This window comes from Xiphias gladius, chromosome 24, assembly GCF_016859285.1.
Source record: "Xiphias gladius isolate SHS-SW01 ecotype Sanya breed wild chromosome 24, ASM1685928v1, whole genome shotgun sequence".
NCBI classification, from domain to species: Eukaryota; Metazoa; Chordata; class Actinopteri; order Istiophoriformes; family Xiphiidae; genus Xiphias; species Xiphias gladius.
Window position 1 is genome coordinate 18055997 of NC_053423.1, and position 15978 is coordinate 18071974.

Here is a 15978-nt window from a genome sequence, read left to right on the forward strand (position 1 = left end):
TTCAATCAGTTTAAATTGCACTTAGGTTTTTATTTCTTGTATGAGCTTCACCCTGATCTGCGAGACCTAACACACGAGGAGGCTTACAACAAAGTCATTTACGCTTCTACCTACTGTACGAATGAAGTCTTAATTGCAGACAGCCTCTATAAATGTTCATTCGCACGGTGCCTCCCAGTGAATAAAATCCTCTGCACAAGCTTCTACTACAGTCGGATGACGTGTGTTATCATTAGGTCCAGTTCTTCCCAGCAAAAGAATTTGGAGTCACTTTTGAAGGAATTTGAGAGTAGCAGGCTTCAAAGAGCGGATTAATCCAACCGGCAACACATGACAGTGAAGTATCAGCCCGCAAACACTAAGTATGCAAAGAAATCCTAATTTTTTTTTTTTGTCAACAAAATCCCATGAAAACTATACTGACGGGAATATTATTAGTTTTGCAGCTATCTGGTCATAAACCAAAGTATTATACAAAATTAAAATTGTGGCCTGATGATGGCGCTAGATGAAGAGTCAGAGGATGTCCCTAGTTATTATAATGCATCCCGAGGGGCAACAGGAATGTCTGAACCAAACTTCACGGCAAAATGATCCAATTTGTCGAAATATTTCACTCAAAAGCCACAAATGTGGACGTCATGGACCGGAGGAGAAGTCAGCGGACCACACTGCGCTTCGTTCTCTGGGCGCCAGAAAAGAAAGCGGTCAGATGCTGCCGTCCCTAGAACCGTGCTTTCACCAGCATGGCTGTGTTGAAGGAGGCAAGATGAGAAGAGTGTAAACTTTCAGCTCTCCTCACCATCCCAACCAATCCCGAATGTTACCTAATGATTTTAGATTGTATATCGATTTCTGATTTTGGAGCTAAGATGGTTTACTTTCGTCTGCGCTTTTGCTGTTTTTCTTCTTGACATACCTACATATTCGAGTTACTCAAGTTTTAGTTTGTTTTTTTATATACACTCATTCTTATTTTTTGTTCTTTTATATTCTCATGTTCTCATATATTCATTTATTGACATACTCAAGTCGTTCGGATTGTTGTGCTCAGACTATTAACTTATCACGTTATGCTTGAGGGTGAATTACAGTAAGTATGACATGGACGCAGCGTGACGACTGCATAAATTTGAGTATGTTTAACAGTTTTTATTTTTTACATTACCTGTACTTTACATTTATTCTTTAAATTTTGTGTGTAGGGCTTACTATACTGAAGTGTATTTTGCTGAAACTAGAGATAGAAACAAACACACATTTTTGGTTTAGGTCTTTTTATGGGATTTGCTGACAATAAGAGAAATATAGAATAATGCTAGCCTCATCTTTTAATTAATAGCAGCCTACAATTTAAAGCTACCAATGCTATTTTCATTTTAAAAACATTGCGCATGTTTACATTAAACTCCCTACTGTTTTTTTCCCCTCATGAGAAACACAAGACAGACAGGTCTCGTGCCTCGAGCTGCTGCAGCAGGCAGGACGAGCGCTTTCATCGTAGCACTTCGGCAGTCAACGAAACAGCCTCCACGGCAACTTCTATACACTGACAGTCGGATCTCCTTCTTTGATATAACATTAAAAAAAGATCCCTTCATACATGACAGGCAGAACAAAATCATTTGTTGGCAAGAGGCCCTTACAGCCGATCACAAACAAGCTTGGTAATCATGAATAATCCTTCACGCCTGCTGTGGTGACACAGAAAGAGGAAGCCCGAGTCTATTGAAACAGTTTCCTGTCTCTGGAACCGTTTTCGGCTCTGCCTCCCTAATGTGAGACCCAGCCTGCACCCCCTTCCTCTCCGAGGTGCGTCATGAAGAAAAAAAAGTTGTTACATCAAAATAAAAGCTGGCTTTAGTACAAATATCTTGCAATCCGTAACTGTACAAGGCCTTGTTCCCTCAGTAATGAAATAATAAACTCAATGTGAAGCATCTGTGATTACAGACCAACCACAAAAGACACTTTGGCAAGGTGAGCTGGTGCTGGTATGCATGTTTGTCACTTAAAAGAAAAAAAAAAATCCTTATACCAAGACAGAAAATAAGAGTTGAATCAGCTTGTGTGAGGCTTGCAAGGTCCTAGTAAAAGTTTGATCTCGTAGGCAGCTTTGTGAAAAAAAAAAAAAAAAAAAAAAAAGACTACATTTTAGCCACTGTCATCAAGAAGGGAACAAGAAACGTTTCCAACTTTACAGTGTGCATCTACTGATGGTGAAACTGTACACAAGCAAGGTTGTAGTTTTAAGTGTGCGATGGTGTGGATGTAAGTGTGCATCTGCAAGCAACACAGTCAACAAGTGACCCGAAGTTGTCCAGGAAAACTCAGATGATATGTGGGCAGTCAACAAGCTTGTCAGCTAAATAAATTTAATCACGACAAACTTTTTTATGTGTGTGCGCGCCCGCGCAAGTGCGCTTCGGATTGTTTTTACATCAACTTGTCTGACACTTGTGCTCCCTTGATTCCTTACTGATAACAACAACAACAACAACAACAACATCCCTTACTGAGAGTAACATCCCTTTTGTCAGGAGAAAAAAAAAATAAAAAAAAATACTACAAATACAAACCTACTGCCGGATTAAAATAAGCCATTATCAGAATGATCCAACATTATGAAAGGTGACATCAACTTTTATAGCTGCAAGAAACGACTATAGAGATGTAAAGAAAGCCTCTTGCAGTGCTCCCAATCAGTCAGAACAGAGAAACAGATCGGCCACATCGCTTGCAGAGTGAATGCTCGGTGTGTGCAGGTGTGTGTTTTTTGTTTGTTTTTGCGCATTTGTGTGTTCCTCTGCTGGTGTATTCATGAGTTGTGCATCCTGCTGTCCTCCTACTTGAGAGCTTTGGCTACTGAGGAGTAGGCGATGTGGATCTCCTCATCGATCGGGCAGGTGGAGGCAAACTCCTCCCGGGCGTACGCAGCGTTCATGTACCTCCAGAGGTTTGTCAGATACTGAGGGATGCTGAATTTTCGGTATTTCAAACACACCACCTGGAGGGGGGAAAGCAAAAAAGCGTTTGAGAGACGCAGTCAGCGAGTAATGCTGAACACAAGCCTTCAGCTTCGGACTAAAAACATGGACTCGGCCTTATAATCTATTCATCCAAGGCCCCTTCCTCGTGCTGCAAAGCTTACAACAGAAGATTACCTTCACGATGTGGAGCTTAGGCAGTAAGTTGCAGTCAGCCAGAGTAAGCTCTTGGCCATCCAGGAAGGGGCGTGAAGAGGAAGTGACCTCATCAGCGCTATTTTCATCGATCTCGTCAGGAAGCGGGGAGCCAAGGTAGTCATCCAGCTTCTTCAGAGCCTTCAGCAGGCCTTTCTCTAGATCTGACCACATGTGCATACACAGAAAATATTAAAATTCAGCATGCAATCAAAGCTAACGGGTCAGTTTCACCAAAAAGGAGAGAAAATAGAAATCTCCCCCGATTTCAGGCTAATGAGATTTTTCTTTTTTCTTTTGGTTTAAATTGCTGAAATGATTTTAAGTAAATAGCCCAGTGGCTAAACACAAAGAGTAGCAGGTGACCTCTTTGCACTGAGGCAGAAAAAGCTCAGAACATCAGGTTATTAACTCGGAAGCTCCCTGCTGGTTTTTCTGCCCCTCAGAGAACGACAGAACGAACTCAGCAGCATTTGTTACAGAAAACACCAACAAAAAATAAAAAAAGGTCTATTAGATATATAGAATAACAAAGTTTTATTTTATTAGAAAGACTCCAATTATACTTCTGATTTAGAGAGATTGTGTCTCACTTACTTTCATTGGCCTGAGGGTTTGAGTTCTTGACGTAAGCAGAGAATTTGGAGAAGACGTCCATGCCTGCTGTGTTGGACTCTGGGTTACGAGCAGCGAGACGGGGATACCTAGACAACAGAGAGGCGGATAATCATTCACATATGATAGTCACATAAAATTCAGATGAATGAAAGGTGTGAACTTTACGGAATGTAAAAAGCTTAGGCCAAGAGGAGCGAAGACCACTCCTACAGGAGCACACAAAAACTGAGAAGTCAACATAGGAGGCAAGCAAACAACTAAGGCTACAACAAATTTTTATTTTCATTATTGATTAAACTGACAATTATTTTCTCAATTAATCGATGAATTGTTTGGTCTACAAAATGTGAGGGGGTGTAATTATACCCACATCATGTATGTGCGAGGCTATTTAAAAAGCAGGATCAATTTAAAAAAAAAGTAACACCCGCACACTGACTCCAAGCCACAAAATTTATTCCAAAACAACATTTTGATCCGAGTCGGATCTGTATCAGGTCAAAATGAACCGACTCGGATCGAAACGTTTTGCGTTTTTGAATAAATTCTGTGGCGTGGAGTCAATGGGTGGGCGTTACTTTTTTCACTGGTCTACAAAATGTCAGAAAATAGTGAAACATGCATGTAAATAAAATGCTATAGTCCAACTAAGTCCAAAGATATTCAATTTACTACCACACAAGGCAAAAAATAGCAAATCCTCACATTTGAGAAGTTCCTGATTAATTTAATTAATTTCTCTCTCTAATCGCCCTCAAAACAACAAAGTAAAACAGAGATTACTTTGGAGGGCAGAGATTTTCCTCCAGGAACTCCTCGATCTTGTTGGTGTCGGTTTTCACATCGCTGCCGTACAACAGGAAGGGAGGCTGAGCACCGGGAGCCAGGTCCTTCAAGATGTCTGGCTTCCTAAAGACGGACGGAAAAGGAAAATGTGGGAGGAGAGAGAAAGAGAGAGTCAGAGAGACAGGGGTCGAGAGAGAGAGAGAGATACAGGGTTAAACAAATGGAGAGTAATGGAAGAACAAAGAGGAATGAGGAAAAGAAAATTAGAAAAAATAAATAAAGACAAATAAAAATATCAAACCACAGGAATTTACTCGTTTGCAGGCTAAAACATGCCCAGCTTTCATCAAAAATCAGTGCCAGTGCAGCTTTATATCTTTTAACACCTGTTAAATGAATGAAATGCCCCTTTTCCTGTACTGCATTTGGGCACATCTGGGAGCACATTAAAACAGTAGGCGGAAATTCCTCTGTTGTTCCTCTGCCAATGGAAACCCGCAGCACTGCCAGAGGAACAACAATAACAACAACAACACACACTCGTGAAGGATGTGTGTTTTCACCTCTTCATATCCACGGTGGTAACGTCAAAGGTGACTCCTTTCAGCCACAGCACCATGAAGAGACGCTGGGAGAAGGGACAGTTGCCGATGCTCTGACCATCGCTCCCCGCCTGAGAAAGGAACGCAGAGAAAAAGAAGCTGAAAATGTACCAAACACACCATTTATTATTTTACCTTTTCGTGTACTTGCTTAATGAGGCTGCAGCTACTGATTATTTTAATTATCGATTATTATTTTCATTTATTTGATTAATCGTGCTATAAAATGCCAGAGGAAACAATAAAAATGCCGTTTACAAATTTCCCATAGACTTGGATGAAATCTTAAAAACACAAAGATATTCAGTTTACTATCACATAAGATAAAGTAAATGCACAAAATCGTGACTGAAAAGCTTGAACTGGGGTCATGTTTGAATTTTCGATTAAAAAAAAAATGACTTCAACTATTAACGGATTCTTAAAAATAGGTACTGGTAAATTTCTGTCAATTGACTGATTAATTGACCGATTGTTTCAGCTCTATATGATAGTAAATTAAACATCTTCAGGTTTTGAACTGTTGGTTTGGACCAAACAATTTAAAGATGTTATCATTGGCGTTGGCCATTCTTTCACTGTATGTGTTTTTTCTGTTTTAACTTTCTCTCATTGCAGCTTCTCTAACATCCAGATTTACTTTGAGTTATAACATTGTAAGCTGTGTATTTTTTAGTTTTTTGGTCTGTTGGTTTGAACAAAAAATAAAAAAGCAATTTAAAGACATCACAGTGGGCTCTGAATAATGGAAAAATGTTTAAAAAAATTATTATTATTTTTTTTTTTTACTATTTTTCGACCATTTCATTGACCAAACAGATACTCAATTAATGGAGAATATAGTCAGAGGATTAATCCACAATGAAAATAATTGTTAACCGCAGCAGTCAGTCTGACTGATGGCAACATAAATCATTCTTGCATTCGAGCAGAGGTTGTAGGCCACTCAGGAAATGATCATACAGCTTGAAAATGTGCTTTGCGTGGCTGTGGGAAGCCATACTTGATCCTAAATCATAGCATACACCCCTAAGGTTGTGTCCTGTGGCCTGTGTGGCACATAAAAGAGTAAATCAGAAAACTGCTCAGGTCAAAAGTCACGGCCCATGTGAAACCCTGCTTGGATTTTCTTTTACCAAAGTAGCAAGTGTAAGTTGGTCGACTAGAAACCAGGATTTAGAGAAGTTACAACAGCATCTTTCACCCCTGACTGCAAAAAAAAAAACAGAAGGTGGTGGTTCACATGTTCGCACAGAGGAGTCATTATTGAAACTTGTGTAAGACCATGGCGGGAGGCAGAGGGAGACATACTGGTTGTAAGAGGGCATGTTTTTTGGCTCAAGCAAAATGAGATTAACCTGCCTGGCCAACATACTAAATATAGATGGACGTCGGCTGGCCGTTATCTTAACGTGCATCTGATTAGATTAGCCCCGGTGTCGTTTATAAAGCCAGGTGAGTCAGCGCAGGTGGTCTGACCGACTGACGACTATTACAACGAGGAAACAACAAGGTGACATTGGGGAGATGTCCGAGAGGACCGCCAGTCATCCGGGGTCGTGGTTGTCCGAGAGGAGCCGAGCCGAGTCGAGTCCACAGCTGCCCTCGATTCAACTCTCCTCGCTGTCAACTTGGCCCTACCGATACACTGAGACTGCTCATGAAATTATACGATAAGGAAAACACGAAGCACACAAAGTAAGGCCACATGATGTCGCAGGTCCCGCGTCACTTTCTGGGTGTTTTTTTTCTTTTTTTTTTTTCTGTCTGTCATCATTAAGTCGCTTACCTTCACAAAAAGTTCAACTTTGGGCTGATTTGCGTCGCTCATCTTCACCCGCTGATGTAAGAAACCTTTTTTTTTTGTAAAAAGAAAAAAAGGAGGGGACAGACATAAGCAAGTGGTTAAAATAAAGTTTAGTGAAGCTCAAACACGCATTTTTTTTCTAGACGAGAAACCAAAAGCATTCGAAACTTGGGCAGCCAAGCCCATCTTCCGCTGCGAGCGTCCCGCCGAGCAGATGACAAATTTAACTCCGCAGCAGCCGCAAAAGCAGCGCAAACGCCAAAAACAACGCGAAACTCGGCGCCTGAAAGGCGCAAAACTACATATTGTCGGTAATTTTAGAGTCTGCAGAGCTTACGTTGTTGATGCCCGCTGATCACTCGTTTCTCCTCCCAGTTCTGCCGCCGTCTCTCCCGCTAGCTACACACACACACACACACTTGCTCACTCGCTCGCTCACTCACTCGCTCACTCACTCACCTCCACTAGCAGCAACCGAGGAGCCTCCATTTCCTGGTGCCGCGCGACGGGCCGGGCTCCCAGCACGCAAGGTGACGTTCTAGACTTCGAGCGGAAGAAGAAGGAGAGGAGAGGAGAGGAGAGGCTCAGGGTGAAAGCGGGGAGATGTGGTCTGATATTCACCTCTCGGATCATTTATTTTCAAACGAGAAACTTTTACTTTTACGCAACAGTCTGACAGAAGTTCACATTTGGGTAAACGGAGCTGAATGTGGCCCGAAAATCCGCCGGATATAAGGTCATGGTGGGGCTAGCGTAGCATGTAGAGTCAGCTGCACGGGGCACAATAACAGAAACACCCATAGCTTACATTGTGATGCAGTTTAATAGCAGCTGAAATGTTGAGTTTTGTATACTCCGATTATGTTTGCCAGGCTTTCTTGTTGTTATATTAGATTATTTTAGGTTGTAGATTTTTCTTTATTTTTTTAGTTTTTATTCATACACTCATGAATATGTTTAAAGATTGGGGGGGGGGGGGGGGGATTTGAAACTTTTCATATAAGAAATGAAATATAATAAAATCGGACTGAAGAAAATAATCTCACTTTAAACAAGACAAAATAAACGCATGTTGATTTCAGAACTAAAGTGTTTACTATTCCCAGTGGTGGAAAGCTGGACTGCAGCTAACGATTATTTTAATTAAAATGTTCTTTTATAGCCCCAAACCCAAATATATATTCAGTTTACTATCATGTTTGACAAAGAAAAGCATCACATCCTCATATTTGAGAAGCTAGAAATACAAAATATTTTACATTTCTAGTTAAAAATGATTAAAATTATTATTTGATTGTCAAAAGAGCTGCCCATTAATTTTCACTCAGTTGACTAATGGATTAACCAACTAATTGTTACAGCTCGCGTGGAAAGTACATTTATTTAAGTACTGTACTTGAGCAAAATTTTGACGTAATTGTACTTAAATTGAGTATTTCCAGTTTATACTACGTTATACATTCGATCCACTACATTTCAGAGGGAAATATTTTTATAACATTTCCCTGTCATTTTGACTCATCACCTCTAACACAGTCCACCTGAGTGTCACATTTCAGGTGTCTTTGTATTCCACAGAGACATTTTTGCCCCAAAAGGTAAAAATATCCAACGTTTGACAAAAAAAGCAAAGATTAGAGAAAATCTCAAAATATGAATATAAATGTGTGTATCATAGCTCTGTTTTTTCTTCTTTCCTCACCTGTTAATCATCTCACGACCCCCCTCACTTTTATCCTGTGACTGTTTGGAGGGGCCCGACCCCTGTGTTGGGAACCGTTGGACTAAAATGTATATAAAGTAGTAAAAACTTGCTCCACCTCGACCTGTTACTTCGGTAAAATGCTGCTTATGTATCGCTGCATCTGCATTAATAACCAAATGAAGTCTAGTATAATAATAACTCAATCAAAGGGACAATTTCACTGCAGAACAAGTACTTTTGATATTTTAAGTATATTTTGCTGATAATAGTACTTTTACTTTTACCTGTAACAGAGTAATTTTACTTTGTTACTACTGTTAAATAAGTAAAGGATGTGATTACTTCTTCCGACACTTGGTTATTCAATCCTGGTGATTTTCTTAGGCTTTCTTGTTGTTGTGTTGGTTTGCATTATATTTTGCGGGTTGCTTTTCCTTTTACTGCCTAACATCATTGGTGTTCTTATTTTTGTGTCCACCCCCGTGTACTAAGACTGGGGTTCTGTCTCCAGTGGGCTTGTCATGTAAAACACACACTTGAGAATGTGTTTAACCTTTTAAAAAAAACACCGCTTTGACCTTGGTTGTGCTACTTTAGGTGTGTTTTGTTCTGTACTGGACTCAATCTTCACACAACCTTAACAAATGATACATTGTTTTAAAGCTCTAAAATTCAAAGCGTTACATTGCAGTGGAGACCAGGGTTATGATGTTTTTTATGATGATGAAGAACAGTAACCTTTTTATTTTGGGTACATTATTTTCCCACTTGTGCCAACATTAGCTTTGTACCTGACACTCTTTCCACTCACAGCAGCAGTACAGCTATTGCTGCATAGTTGTAAGTAATTTGTATTGTTCTGTGCTGTATTGCCTCTTTGCACTTATGCTAACCTCAGTTTCTTACGTGAAGTCCATTGTAATTTCATAATATACCACACTGTGTACTGTTTATTGTGTGTGTCTGCCATTTGCAGGCTATGTCTTTTACTCTTTTTACTGTGACTATTAAATTTTGTGCCCACACTGCAAACACGTGTCCCTCTGGCATAATTCAGTCAACCCATCGGTCAGTTAATCAATCAATTAATCTTCGACATGAAAATATAATGTGTGTAGTCAAGATGGGACAGTGGGTGTAACTTTTGTAACGGTACAACCTTACATTTCCGTTAATTTGCAGCATCACGTTTGAGCCAGAACGCACAGAAAATGGAGGACTAGACATTATTTTTTTCTTAAATACAAGGTAAAAGCCAAACCGTTGCTCACATTTCATAAGAAAAATGTAGCAAAGCAAGTTTGTTTGAGAGGGACTTTAAAATTGTGCGATAATTGAGATGTGGGTTTTGCAATAGGGCCTGAAAATTTGTATCAGGAGGAGCTTCTTATTTTGATGTTACATACACTGTAATGTGTTGGATGTCAAAAAAAGAATGAGATACTGTAACACGTGCAAGCTTTGGGGGAAATTACTGGGTATAATACATACATTCTACTGCTTTTACTAAAAAATTACTGTATAGAGAGGTCTTTCTGCCTAAACAGTGCTCTTAAATACGTGCGATTTTAGGTGAGACACCTCACTTTTTCATATGGAGTCGCCGTAGGTTTGTCGTAGCAGTAGAGTTCACTTCAGTTCAGGTCTTAATTGTGCCACATAATGAAATTCTATTTTCGGCAATGCAGCTTAAGACATAAAAAAAAAAAAAACAATAGAAACACAATAAGACAACTGAAGACATTAAATATGCTGCTGCTTTTACACACCACACAGAGAACAGTCAAAGGTTCATGAGATAAAAGCACAGAAAAAGAAAAAAAATGTAGAAAACATTTAATTTGTCCAAAAAAATCACACAGTCCTGTACTGTGTGTGCTGCAGTATAGTAAGGGTCAGTAGAGGGGGATATTGAGCTGTAGTTTACTGGTCTGTTCCAAAAATCTGGAATATTAATAGTGTTATGAGGAAAGACCTGCTGGGCTCACCATCCAAAGTATATGTAAACACCAACAGTCAGAGTGTGAATTGTGTTGAAAAATCCGTCAGTTGACATAATTGCAAGGTGTCCGTGGGAATTTTCTTTTCTTTTTTTATCATCATGAAAAAAAGAAAAATAATCAAATCCTTTTAAATTATAATCATTCAAGCAATGTATGTATTCATCCATCATCACATAATGATCATCATATGAAACAAAAACAGCCTATACTGGATGGGTCTGTACTGGATGCTGGACAGTTTGAAGCATCGAGTGACTCAGTCTCCATTAAAGGGATGTTAAAATAATACCTTCAGGTCATATGGTCTTCAGACTGAGAATGAAATATATATGAAAGTATTGAGGCTTGATTGCCATAGAAATTTGTTGTGCACACTCAAGACCCCAAGTGGAAGAAACGTATTGACCTGGAGACCATTTGACCTTTCCTCTAGTGCCACCGTAAGGCCTTTTCATTTCCATTTCCATTTCATTTTCCATTTTCCTTTTCCACTTTTACAGATGCTTATTTTGTGGTTGTGTGAGTATTTGACCTGTTTTGAGAAGGTAGACCATGTACTCAAATAAGGGGAAAAATATTAACCACCATAATGTGAATATGTCTGTCTTTAGTTGTTTTTTTGTTTTGTTTCTACCTTTTGGATGTTAAATTTGATGTTAAATTTTAAGTCAAGGGGTCTGACCTAATGAGTCTAAATGATTTTTGACTTTTTCTCTCATTTAAAATCCACTTTAAAAATACTTGAAGTAGTCTTTGTTGAATCCCGGCTGCTAAGAAATCACAGGCCACTGCTGCAGTTACTGTTCGGCAGAATATTTAAATAATCGGGACTGCTCCTGTTTGCTATGCACTAGAGGGCATCCTTGGTTTTGAAATATTTTGCAGGCAGGGCGGTGAAACCGGATCAATTTTTGACGAACACTCTGTGGAGAAAAACACTACTCCACTGTTGTCTGGAGCTGGCAGCTATTGTCAACTCAACATGTTGCAGCCCAGAGCCTCCTTACAAAACCCTACAAAAAATAGGTCCTGCATTTAAATGCAAACAAATCTGTGATGTGTTGATGCAAATAATAATTACACATGCCCATACCAATACCCTGAATCTGTATATTATGACAAGACGCAGAAAAACAGGTCACCATGATTTATTTAATGATTCCTCCTGGAGTTGATCAACATTACCTCTTCATTACTGGGCGAATAGGACAAATCAGAGTAAAAAGTATACTTATTAATACTTAACTGAATTAGTGCAAACAGCAAAAAGCCAAAACAGCGGTGGAAACAAGGGCAGATGGTGTAAAACTACAACTCCCAGGTGCCCCACAGAGCCGACAGGATGGCAGCACACAGGGCCAGGGTCAGGGAGATTTGGACAGAGGTGGCTCCGTTACACAGATCTGTGGTACAACACTGGAAACTGCTGGTGTAACCAGCGCCCACGATGCTGCCGGTCAGCGTCTTCCCACACAGGTCTGAGTCCAGGCAGCCGCGGATGTGCAGGGTGAGGGTCCCTGTAGCATTGAACTCTGGGAGGATTGGAAACATAAAAAGGGAAAAAAATGAATGTGAAAATTAAAGGAGGTTAATTTAAATGCTCCTGTCCACATTGAATCCAGCATGCAAACATTCACATTGTAGGCTGGAAAACGTATGCGAACTCAGATGCTGATAACATTAACGAAAGCTAATCGGAGCCAGGAGTTAGAAAACCTGGAGTCCAACCAGTGAAACAAGATTGGAGCTGTGGGTTAGAGCTTATAAAAACACTCAAACATTTTGAGTTTGCCATTGTTTGATGGATGTGGTCGATAAAGGCACAAAAGATTACAATTGTTTGTGTTTTAATAGCTTAATCACATTGTGTTTCTTTAAACTTGTGACAGAGTAAAATCAGATCCCATTTTATGACGATTTAATGCAGAAAACCAGGTAATTCCAGAGGGTCCACATACTTTTTCTTGTCACTGTATAATCCATCATAAATCATGAATTCAACCATTCACATGAAATGTTTCTTCATTCTGAAAAGGAAGATGTGCAATACGTCTACAGTTAGGTACATATGTGTTTGGACAGTGACACAATTTTCATAATTTTGCTTCTGTACACCACCACATTGGATTTAAAATGAAGCCGTCAAGATGTGATTGATTGATTCATTATTATAGATGGTCTCTCCATTTTTTTGAGTCTCAGAAGTAATTGGACAAACCAACATAATTATAAATATAAGGATTATTTTAATATTTGGATGAAAATCCTTTGCATTCAATGACTGCCTGAAGTCTGGATCCCATGGACATCACCAAATGCTCAGTTTCCTGTTTCCAGTTCGGCAGCATCTGGCTGAATCTGAGCAGATAGTACAGCCTTATAAACTTCAGAATTCATCCTGTCACTTCTATCAGCAGTAACAACATCAATAAACACCAGTGACCCAGTTCCATTGGCAGCCATACATGCCCATGCCATAACATGGCCTCCACCAGGTTTGACAGATGATGTGGTTTGCTTTGGATCATGAGCCGTTGCTTTCCTTCTCCATACTCTTCTTTTCCCATCATTCTGGTACAACTCAATGTTGGTTTCATCTTTTCAAAGAGTCTTCTTCCAGAGCTGGGCAGGCTTTTTTAGATGTTTTCTGGCAAGGTCTAATCTGGCCATTCTGTGCTTGAGTGTTACCAGTGGTTTGCACCTTGGGGTAAACTCTCTATTTACATTCATGAAGGCGTCCCTTGATTGTAGACTTTGACAGTGATATGCCTACCTCCTTGAGAGTGTTCTTTACCTGGCTGGATGTTGTGAAGGGGCTTTTCTTCACTGAGGAAAGAAGTCTGTGTTAATCCACTTTAGTGGTCTTCCTTGGTTTTCCAGGCTTCCTAAACAGTGTATTCTTTCTTTTTAAGAATCTACCAAATTGTTGTTTTGCCCGCTCCTAAAGTTTCTGCCATTTGTCTGATAGGTTTGTTTTGTTTTTTCAGCCTAATGATGGCCTCCTTCATTTGCATCAACACCTCTTTGGACGTCATATTGAGAGTTTCCATGAACAGCTACCAAATGCAAATTCAACACGTGGAATCAACTCGGGATCTTTTATCTGCTTAGTTTGTCATGAAATGACGAGGGAACAGGCCAATACTGGCCATGAAACTGATCAATTGTCAATTGTCCAATTACTTTTGAGCCTCTGAAAATGAGGGACTATATATAAAAATAGCTGTAATTCCTAAATGTTTACTGTGATTTTTTTTTAAAACCCGTTGAATTAGAGCTGAGAGTCTACTCTTCAATCACATCTTGATGGTATCATTTCAAATCCATTCTGGTTGTGTACATAGGCAAAATTACAAAAACTGCGTCACTTTCCAAATACTTATGTACCTAACTGTATATCTAAAGCTTATCAGATAAAGGATAAATGGATGAATGGAAATTTACTTTTTTTTTTTTTTTTATGTATTGATTTGCAGTGACACTCAGACAAAACTGGCTTTTAAGCCAATTTCCTTATGTTTGGTTTTACTATACATTTCTATATACAGTGGGTAAAAATTCAACATTTCCAGCGTGGTAAAGATATCTCTATATCTGTGTGTCTGTATTAGAGGTTTCCTTACGTGCTTCTCCACGATAACAGCTCTCAGTCGCATTATTACAGTTGACGTCGCTTCCAAACAGGCATGTCCCAAATATACCAAGAGAACACTGACGACAGCTCAGGCAATGTGCTGTTTAATGATAAGAAAGAAGGAAAACTGTGATTATCACATTCACAGTAACTCGCTCAACAAAATAGTGTGATTGTAGCTTATGCCGGGTTCAACAGTGCCAGGAAAGCAGGGCTAGTTTCTAGAAATCTTTGTTTAGTTTGAATTTTCCAAAGCCATTATCGCCCTGGCCTGGCATCCAGATTATCTTTGATAATATATGTTCTAATGCTCTGTAACGAGTAGAGTTGCTGCGAGAAAGCTGAGAGCAAAAGGAAAGAGAATAAATTACAGTTCACCTTGATGCTCTAAAGCATTTTGTTAAGCAATGTGGAGGTTTTGTATCTATTTTTATTCATTTTGTGCTGTTGCGTAGTCATTTGTTTGACTTTCTAAAAAAAATCTGCAAAAAAATATATGAAATTAAAAACTCTAAATTAGAGTTACTTCATACAGAGGCCAGGGGCCTGGGGGGGTCAGGGGGGGCCCTGGACCTGTGCCCAGTAGGCCCATTTAGTAATCCATCGATGCCTGCTGGTATTTAAATGTCGGTACAGTGGAAGAAAGCAAGACTAGGGAGAACAAGGAAGTAATAAATAGACATTTTACAGGAAAGCAGAAATGAAGTATAAAAAACTTCAATGTGTACTTTACATGACACAGTAAGAACCAGGTACACAAGATGTAATATAATGTGTTGCTCTCCCCTTTATGCGTTTTAATCACACAGTAAGAATGAGGTTGTTCACACTATTTTTCCTAAATTTCGGCTTTGTTTGCCAGTGCTGTACCCTGTAGGTACCCAGTATTTACGAAGATGCTCCATTTCACCTTTACACTAAATGTCCAATTATTACTCTTTTGTTCCTCATATATTGTTTTTTTCCTCTGTAAATCCCGGGGTATATTGTAAAGTGTTACCAAATTTTCTGGTAGTCTCATTGCCTCGGCATATTTTGTTGGTTACTGTTTGTTTTAATGTAAAGCACTTTGTCAACTCAGTTTAGAAAAGTGCTATATGTTTGTCGCTGGTAATGAGCCTGGGTAACACGTGACTGCATTTGCCCACCAATTATAGCGTTGGTTGGTGCTTAACACAGACATATTTAGTTTGTATTAAGGTCAGACAAAAAAAACAGTCTCTAAGACAGACATTAATGCCACAAAGATTTTAAATTTAAGACATTTTACCTCACAAAAATAGTAGGAACAATGATATATAATGGCTTGGTTTTAGCTATAAATCCTTCAGTAGCTTCTTCATGAATAAAGAATTAGACTTTATTAAATCTGCGCTCTCATTTTCAAACACAGACTGTAAATGAAGACCGTTTAAATCTTTATGTACAGTCTTTGTTTTCACCGCAGAAGTTAAATATTGTTCTGAACTGACCTGCTGCGATGAAAGCACTCAGGACAGTCACTGATTTCCAAAAGTTATTCATCGTTCTCGGGGTTAACGAGGTGAACAGATTTCACTTTAAAAAAAAAAATTCTGAAAGGTCTGAATATCTCAGTCTCAGTCAAGTCACCTTCTGAGAAAGCAGTGACAAGGTTTCAGG

The 15978-nt window shown here is 39.3% G+C and overlaps 2 protein-coding genes across 3 annotated transcripts; both read right to left on the bottom strand.

Moving 5' to 3' along the window:
• Positions 1-1155: 1155 nt before the first annotated feature.
• Positions 1156-7599, bottom strand: clic1 (chloride intracellular channel 1). Of its 2 annotated transcripts, none has more exons than XM_040121843.1 (7): positions 7455-7599; positions 6978-7042; positions 5150-5259; positions 4584-4709; positions 3780-3886; positions 3165-3346; positions 1156-3007 (listed from the first exon to the last, which is right to left on the bottom strand). In XM_040121843.1, exons 2-7 carry the CDS (start codon positions 7017-7019, stop codon positions 2846-2848), a joined length of 729 nt encoding a protein of 242 aa, XP_039977777.1. In that variant the 5' UTR covers positions 7020-7042; positions 7455-7599; the 3' UTR covers positions 1156-2845. The 2 variants fall into 2 exon arrangements, with proteins under 2 accessions (XP_039977777.1, XP_039977776.1); XM_040121842.1 differs by lacking the exon at positions 7455-7599 and adding an exon at positions 7333-7417.
• Positions 7600-12011: 4412 nt separating this feature from the next.
• LOC120786440 (sperm acrosome membrane-associated protein 4-like) lies at positions 12012-15861 on the bottom strand. Its single transcript, XM_040121886.1, has 3 exons — positions 15810-15861; positions 14327-14437; positions 12012-12235 (listed from the first exon to the last, which is right to left on the bottom strand). The coding sequence occupies exons 1-3, from the start codon at positions 15859-15861 to the stop codon at positions 12012-12014; spliced, it is 387 nt and encodes a 128-aa protein (XP_039977820.1).
• Between the last annotated feature and the right edge of the window lie 117 nt (positions 15862-15978).